Source organism: Pan paniscus, chromosome 19 (genome assembly GCF_029289425.2).
Source record: "Pan paniscus chromosome 19, NHGRI_mPanPan1-v2.0_pri, whole genome shotgun sequence".
Classification (NCBI taxonomy): domain Eukaryota; kingdom Metazoa; phylum Chordata; class Mammalia; order Primates; family Hominidae; genus Pan; species Pan paniscus.
This window is the reverse complement of record NC_073268.2, coordinates 53,834,583-53,843,272: the sequence shown is the minus strand read 5'-3', so window position 1 is coordinate 53,843,272 and position 8,690 is coordinate 53,834,583. Positions and strand designations below refer to the sequence as shown.

Genomic DNA, 8,690 nt, shown 5'->3' with positions numbered 1-8,690 from the left:
ACGAGGTTTCACCACGATGGTCAGGCTGGTATCAAACTCCTGATCTCAGGTGAGCCACCCGCCTCAGTCTCCCAAAGTGCTGGGACTACAGGCGTGAGCCACCGCACCTGGTCAAGGCTTGAACTTTCTAATGGGCCATAGCTCTTGTAGTGGGCTGCACTCTTCTAAATTACCTGGTCCCTGCACCATAGTCCAAAGGTTTAAGCAGAAACCTCAATGCACTTGATGTTACTGGCCCTCTTTGTACAGAGGATAAATATGCTAATTCTCTTCCTTAGGAGTTAGCCCTGAGAAGGAAAAGCTCAATGTTGTCAGATGCAACAGGTCAACCCCACTGAGGGCTTCCCCTTTTAAATTCTTAATGGGTTTCATCAGGCTTCTGTGCAAAAATACCGGAAAACTCCAATGCATTACCCTGATATAATCCCATAACTTCATTTGCCAGAAGAACTAATAGCACTAAATTGGTAGTGATGAATGGTATCTAATTTCCAGTGATCATCTCCCCATCCCCCATCAACGAAACTGGGCTTTCCTAATGCTCACTAAATTGTTTTCAGTGGGACTACAGATGCTAATCTCGCCCAACCTCCTTCTGTTTTCTTATTTTGATGATATCAAATATTTGGCTCAGAGGAAGATGATTGGGAGTTCCCACATTAATTACCAGGAAGAAACAGTCAAAAAAAAAAAGGCCAAATAGCAACATCTGCTTGGCTTTCTGTTTATTGTAAAACATTGTAATTTCCCAAGTCTGGTTTAGATAAATACATTTTGTCCAAGTTCAGGGGCCGCTGTTTTCCCTTGCTTCGTGAAATTATCAATAGGCAGGCCTTTGATCTTCCTGATCCATGCAGCTTTGCTGGCTTTTCCTGGATCAACCACTCCAGTGGACTCCCTGGCCTGATATTCCTTCATCTTGGCTTCCTGGTGCTCCTTCTCCTCCTTCACGGTCAACAGCACGAACTCAGTGTTCACTCTAAAAGGATCAAGGGCTGTATAGATGCGAGGCCGTTCTTTCTTAAGAGACAGGGTGGCTGTGCCCACTTGTGGAGCTAGCATGCGGTTTGGTTTAATGACCTGCATACTAGTCAGGGGACCCGTACTGCACACAGCCCTTTCAATTGAACTGGTCACTTGGTCTCCACCCTTTAAGCTGCCAGAGAACCTGGAGCGGATAATCATGGGCTGGGGTATGGTGGACTGGACTCTAGGACTGTGCAAAGAGATCTTCAAGTTGGGCTGCAGTTTCTGGATTTCAAGGGGAATACTGGTTCGTTTCACATCTATAGGAGGATTGCTCAATCTCAACCGATCAACTGCACGTTGGATTGATTTTCCTTTGAAATTCAAGACCTTCCTTGGGTATGAAATTGAAGGTCCCCAGACATCAGTAATTTCTGTTTGGGGCCTACAGGGATAGGCAAATTCCCCGGAATTATGGGCTTGCTGCAGGGCGCAAACAGTCAGGAGGAATTGGTCAGGTGACATAGGGATTTTCCAAGACTTTTTCTTTGGGTGACTGGGCAGTTTTCCAGGAGTTTCCAATTGTCCTTGTTTTTGTGCTTTCTCCACATCATCTGCTTTTTCAAAAAAAAGAAAATTTTAAAAAATCGGCGTTCTATGAAAAATTTTAAGTACGTATGCATTAAGTACTTGGGCATTCAAACTTCGAAGCACGTTGAGGTCTTTGTTGCCCAACAGGTATGCCATCATACAGGCAGGCACCCTGAGTGCTATTAGAAATGCTGATACTAGAAACAATTTAATAAAACAAATTTTTTGTTTGTTTGTTTTTGTTTTTGAGACGGAGTCTCGCTCTGTCACCCAGGCTGGAGTGCAGTGGCATGATCTCTGCTCACTGCAAGCTCTGCCTTCCGGGTTCACACCGTTCTCCTGCCTCAGCCTCCCAAGTAGCTGAGACTACAGGCGTCCACCACCATGCCCGGCTAATTTTTTGTATTTTTTTTAGTAGAGACAGGGTTTCACCGTGTTAGCCAGGATGGTCTCGATCTCCTGACCTCGTGATCCGCCCGCCTCGGCCTCCCAAAGTGCTGGGATTACAGGCGTGAGCCACCGCAGCCGGCCAATAAAACAAGTTTTTAATAAAATGCTAGTATTGAGTAAAGAGTATATTAGCCTCTAAGTGAGCATATTTTGAATGCAACAGATGTGATTTCAATGCTACACATATTTTTGAAAATGTGAAGTTGAGGCCGGGCGCGGTGGCTCACGCCTGTAATCCCCGCACTTTGGGAGACCCAGGCGGGTGGATCACGAGTTCAGGAGATCCAGACCATCCTGGCTAACACGGTGAAACCCCGTCTCTACTAAAAATACAAAAAATTAGCCGGGCATGGCGGCGGGCACCTGTAGTCCCAGCTACTCGGGAGGCTGAGGCAGGAGAATGGCATGAACCCAGGAGGCAGAGCTTGCAGTAAGCCAAGATCGTGCCACTGCACTCCAGCCTGGGCGACAGAGCAAGACTCCGTCTCAAAAAAAAAGAAAATGTGAAGTTGGGAATGACCTTCACATCTCATTTATGATTCACACAATGCAGATCTTATAAATTTATAGTAGCATAACTGTATTTTTCAACAATAATTATATTGCAAAATTTGATCTTTACCTTATTAATCAAATTTGACTCCAAATAATCTTGAATGTTGCCCAGAATAAAACCTGTCTTCAGGCTGGGTGCGGTGGCTCATGCCTGTAATCCCAGCACTTTGGGAGGCCTAGGTGGGTAGATCACCTGAGGTCGGGAGTTTGAGACCAGCCTGACCAACATGGAGAAACCCCGTCTCTACTAAAAGTACAAAAAAATTAGCCGGGCGTGGTGGCAGGCGCCTGTAATCCTAGCTACTCAGGAGGCTGAGGCGGGAGAATCGCTTGAACTCAGGAGGCAGAGGTTGCGGTGAGCCGAGATCACGCCACTGCACTCCAGCCTGGGCAACAGAGTGAGACTCCATCTCAAAAAAAAAAAAAAAAACTGAGTGAAATCAAGATGTCAAAATCTTCTCTATTCTCCTTGCAAACTCAAAAAGAGAATTTTTCTCCTTTTATAAAAAAAGGAATTGTGATGAGCTCATTGTTTATTAATTTGTCTTTTTTCAAATGATAACGTATTGTGGATCTCTTTCCAAGTTAGTATATACAGATCCTCATCATACAATTTTTAGCTGTATATAATATTCCATACAATAGATTTTTTTATTACTTAGCCATTGCCCATTGATGGACATTTAGTTTGTTAATGGTCAACCTAGAAGAAAATGCGGACCCCATTTTTACTTATACAAGCAAGTACAAAATGCCAGCTAACACCCAGAGTTGGCACAAATGCAGTGGGGTCTCTCATACATTGCGAGTAGGAGTGTAAATTGATACAGTATTTTTCAGGACAACCTTGGCAATATCTTTCTAGTTTTTGAATGCACTTATCCTTTGGCTTAGCAATTTCACTCGTAGGACTTTACCCTTCAGGTATACCTGTACAGGTACACTGACATAGGTATATACAAGGATGCCCATTGTTAGCGCAGCCCTCATAAAATAATTGTTTTCCCATCAACTTGAAACCAGTCTCTGCACAGAGTTTGTTCCAAAGAAACACTACTATACTAGCCAAAAATATTTGAAAGACATTTTAAATTTTTACCAATGTCCTTAAAAAATAACAAAGGGACATCCCAGTCATGAGTCATGATGTCCAGAAACTTTTTTTTTTTTAAACGGAGTCTTGCTCTGTCACCCAGGCTAGAGTTGCAGTGGCACGATCTCAGCTCACTGCAACCCCCACCCGTCTCTGGTTCAAGCAATTCCCCTGCCCCAGCCTCCCAGGTAGCTGGGATTACAGGCACATGCCACCCTGCCCAGCTAATTTTTTTATACTTTTAGTAGAGATGGGGTTTCACCATGTTGGCCAGACTGGTCTCGACCTCCTCACCTCAGGCAATCCGCCCGTCTCCACCTCCTAAACTACTGGGATTACAGGTGTGAGCCACCGCGCCCGGCCACTTTTTTTTTTTCTTTTCTTTAAGAGGCAAGGTCTCACTGTCACCCAGTGGTGCAATCATAGCTCACTGTAACGTCAAGCTCCTGGACTCACAGGATCCTCCCGCCTCAGCTTCCTGAGTAGCTAGGAGGTGCGCGCTACCATATCTGGCCAATTTTTTGAATTTTTGGTAGGGACAAGGGTCTTGCTAAGTGGCCCAGGCTGGTCTCAGACTCTTGGCCTTAAGGAATCCTCCCACCTTGGTCTCCCAAAGCACTGGAATTACAGGCGTGAGCCACTATGCCCATCCTAGCAACACTTCTTAAAAGGTGCATCCCCATCTCTCTCCCTTATCTCTTTATCTCACATATATAGCACCTGCCCCAAATCTCTCTTCTTCCTAATGAAGTCTCTTAAAATTCTCTCTGAAACCAGCCTCAACTGCCTCTTCTCTCTTTTATTGTGCCCATTTCTCAGATTGATGACATAACAGTCCAAGAAGTGAGGAAGCTGGCAGGGAACAGAGGCAGGCGGTCAGCCAAAAACTGGAAACGCAAACCTTAGGAAGGTTCTCCCTCTGTGGCCTCAAGTCAGAAAAGGGACAATTAAGGAAAACCAGTCACTCTTGGGAGAAGCCAGGCATTGTATTCATTCTAGTTTCTCAAAGACAAGCAAAGGTAGTGGCCTGCTGGAAAACAATACGAAACTAGAGTGAGAGAAAGAGTTTGGATCTTGCCACTAATTCAGAATTAAGTATGACTTTTTGTCTTATCTCCTGCTGTGGATTTTGCTTCCAAATTCTCCTGCCCACCATCCATGCCACTTGTTCCCTTATGAACAGAATAAACTCTCTTCTTACCATCTCTTCGGGGTGATTTTGACTTTCCTTGACTTTGAAGTTCCTCTATTAACACTGCTAAATTGAGATTGAGGAAGAAGCTGTAGTCATTATATACTTCGATTAGGGCATAAAGTAATATAATCAATGATAATGGGGCTGATAATTGGACTGATTTTTATACAAAATATCACTATCTTGTTTTTTATGGGTACATAATTATACATAATTATGGAGTACATGTGATATTTTGATACATGCATAAAATGTGTAATGATCAGATCAAGATAATTAGGATATCCATCATCTTAAACATTTATCATCTCTTTGTGTTGGGAACATTCCAAATCTTCTCCTCTAGCTATTTTGAAATATACAATACATTATTAGTTTTTTGTTTATTTGTTTGTTTGTTTTTGAGATGCAGTTTCGCTCTTGTTGCCCAGACTGGAGTGCAATGGCACGATCTCGGCTCACCGCAACCTCCATCTCCTGGGTTCACGTGATTCTCCTGCCTCAGCCTCCCAAAGTGCTGGAATTACAGGCATGCGCCACCACACCGGCTAATTTTTTTGTATTTTTAGTAGAGACGGGGTTTCTCCATGTTTGTCAGGCTGGTCTCAAACTCCCGACCTCAGGTGATCCACCCGCCTCAGCCTCCCAAAGTGCTGGGATTACAGGCATGAGTCACTGCGCCCGGCTATACATTATTGTTAATTGTAGTCATCCTACCGTGCAACCAAACGCTGGAACTTATCCCTTCCATCTAACTGTATTTTTCTACCAAACACCATATTGTTTATTGTCGTATGAAACCAAGTAGTTACCTGGAGTCTGCGAAAAGTAAAGAGAGTGTAACAACCTTCTAAACTGACGTATGTGACAGGGAAAAGTGAAACCCTGGAAACTGAGTCACATAGCGCAGCTGTTTTCCTGCTCTGGTGCGTGACCATTCCTTCCAGACCTTTGTGCTGAGGTCTTTTCCATTAACCAGACTCTCTATTCTTCATTGAAACCGAGACTAAATGATGTGGAGATAGACACCCTTGTGATTGTCACCTCTTTACAGCAGAATGTTAAGCAACTCCCCTTGTGATTGTCACCTCTTTACAGCAGAATGTTAAGCAACTCCCCTTGTGATTGTCACCTCTTTACAGCAGAATGCTAAGCAACCATTAGAGTGTAATCAATAGTAGCCGATCTAGTCTTACATCTGTATGTTAGCCTTTGTATGGAAAACTGAATTCTGTTCAGCACCTCTGTTTTTGTCTATTTAAAGGATCTTCACTTTTCCCCACTCCAGGAACACTGGTCACTAGTCTTTGGTGTCCCTGTGTCCCTGGATGCTGCCCTCAAACTTTGCACTCGGGTAAACTCTTTTAGCTAGATCCTGAATCTTTTGATTATTTTAGGTTGGCAATTCTAAGGCCTAGATCCCATCCTGATTCCCCCTCCCACCCACTTTTCCTACTGTTAAGCATTAGCTAACACTCTCAGTTCCCTCCTCTCAAGAGATAGCTGACTATTTGTAGTGTGATATGCTTGGGGGTGATTTATCATTGTTCTCTATAGATCTATGGATCCAATTTCACATGCCAAATATAGGGCTGGTAAAAGGAAGGAGTCTTGCTACTCTAACCCACACATAATGTATTATTTGGATGTCTTATAAATGGCATTGGCCATGCCTGCACCCCCACCTACATACACACACACAAACACACACACACCTGCTTTATACGTAAGATTTTCCAGCTACAAACATTATCTCTCAGGTCTAAAAACAATACATTCTGCACAGATCATTTTTCTGCTTGTAACAACTTCTGTCTCTGTCTTGAAGAAATAGTTATGTAATATATGTTTTGAATTTGGGGGGTGGGGGTATTGGTTGCTTGCTTTTTGTTTCAGTGGTAAGTATTAAGGCTAGTCTTATCTACTGTGCAAAGATTCTTATAAGTTTGAAAATCTAGCTCTTGCAGGCCGGGCATGGTGGCCCACACCTGTAATCCCAGCACTTTGGGAAGCCAAGCCGGGAGGATCACCTGAGGTCGGGAGTTTGAGACCAGCCTGATCAACATGGAGAAAGCCCATCTCTACTAAAAAAAAATACAAAATTAGCCAGTCGTGGTGGTGCATGCCTGTAATCCCAGCTACTCAGGAGGCTGAGGCAGGAGAATCGCTTGAACCTGGGAGGTGGAGGTTGCGGTGAGCTGAGATTGTGCCATTGCACTCCAGCCTGGGCAACAAGAGCGAAACTCCATCTCAAAAAAAAGAAAGAAAGAAAGAAAGAAAGAAAATCTAGCTTTTGCAAACCAGAATGTTCCCTTTAACTGGCTGATAAATTGTTTGGTGGATCAGAGAGAATGGCTCCTACCTTCCTGGAGGGTTAGGATTTATATCCTCAGGAAACCACTGGCCAAAATATTCCACAAACGAACCAGTCTTCCCCGTCTCCCACCACCCCCACCAAACCCCGACCTGCTCTGTGGGTTATCACTGAACTTGCTGGTATTTCAGTTTTTTACCTGAAGAGAACTTGGCCGGCTTCAGGAGTACTCGGGACTTGGGAGGTTTGCCTGGTAGGAGCTCTTGGATCACAGTTTGTTTACTGGATACAGACTCTCTTGGGCTGTGAACCTGAATATTACACTTAGAGAGAATTTCCATGAGACTATTTTCTTCTTTTTCCTCCTCTTTCTCCTTATTCTTCTTTTGTTTCGTTTTTTCCACGGCATACTGCCACGTTATGTGCTCAAACTGGAACATGAGAACATTGCTCTCTGTGTTGACCACCATCCTGGAACCGAAACAACAGGGTTGTCCACAAAAGGAGTGTGGAGGCCACCGAAAGATGCGCTGCAGTTACCATCCCACCTGGTCTTTAGACTAAAGGAACAGTGCCCAGGTGATGACCAAACAGACTAGTAGTGTAGGCAGCTGGAGGGTGGAGAGTGGTGAAAGTTACCAGGCCATGCAGCAGGAGTCGTTAGCTTTGTCACTCTTTTCTTTAAAAAATAAACATGATCGGGGCACATATGTTCCGATTGTTTCACTTCTCAAGTCAAAATGCTTTTTTATTTTTTATTTTTATTTTTTTATTTTGAGAAGGAGTCTCGCTCTGTCACCCAGGCTGGAGTGCAGTGGCATGATCTCAGCTCACTGCAACCTCCGCCTCCTGGGTTCAAGCGATTCTCGTGCCTCAGCCTCCTGAGTAGCTGGGATTACAGGTACGCACCACCACGCCCAGCTCATTTTGTGTTTTTAGTAGCGACAGGGTTTCGCCATGTTGCCCAGGCTGGGCTCAAACTCCGGGACTCAATGATCCACCCACCTGGGCCTCCCAAAGTGCTGGAATTACAAGCACGAGCCACTGCGCCTGGCCTCAAGTTAAAATGCTTTTAAATGAATTTCTGTTTCTGGAGTGAGTGCCACGTACCTAGGGTGCCAAGAAGGTACTCTGCACACAGATGTCTTGAAATTCAGTGTTTTTGTTTCTTTGTTTGTTTTAAGCACAGCTTCCAAACCCAATATTACTATTGCTGCTGGGAATGAGGAAAGCTCTCTAATGGGGAGGCCTCCTCTCCTTCACAGACCGTCCACAGACACCACACACTCCATGCTGTCACTCCAGGGTCTCTGCACACACTCTAGATGTAGACAGAACATCTATACTTTATAAAGTGAGATGATTTCTAACTTCTCTGATCCCCACTTTAATGCTCCATAGACAAAGAGCTCCAGAACTTGCCCTCCCTGTCCCCTTCCTGTGCCCCCGCAGCACTGCCTCCCTAACCCACCAGTTTTACAAGCAAGCGGCTTTCCCCTTTCTGTGCTCTTCCCTTAACTATAAAC

The 8,690-nt window shown here is 44.4% G+C and overlaps 1 protein-coding gene across 5 annotated transcripts in view; it reads right to left on the bottom strand.

Annotated features, from left to right (window-relative positions):
- Positions 1-710: 710 nt before the first annotated feature.
- The window catches only part of FBXW10 (F-box and WD repeat domain containing 10), a 35,516-nt gene continuing 27,536 nt past the window's right edge, over positions 711-8,690 (bottom strand). Inside the window, exons 12-14 of one of the 5 annotated variants that reach the window (XM_055101814.2) lie at positions 7,364-7,635; positions 4,857-4,913; positions 711-1,583 (exon numbers count right to left, since the gene is read on the bottom strand). In XM_055101814.2, coding sequence (XP_054957789.2) covers positions 760-1,583; positions 4,857-4,913; positions 7,364-7,635 — 1,153 coding nt within the window. In that variant the 3' untranslated portion in view covers positions 711-759. The remainder of the gene's footprint in view (positions 1,584-4,856; positions 4,914-7,363; positions 7,636-8,690) is intronic. The other 4 variants (XM_055101815.2, XM_055101816.2, XM_055101817.2 and 1 more) reach the window with 4 other exon arrangements.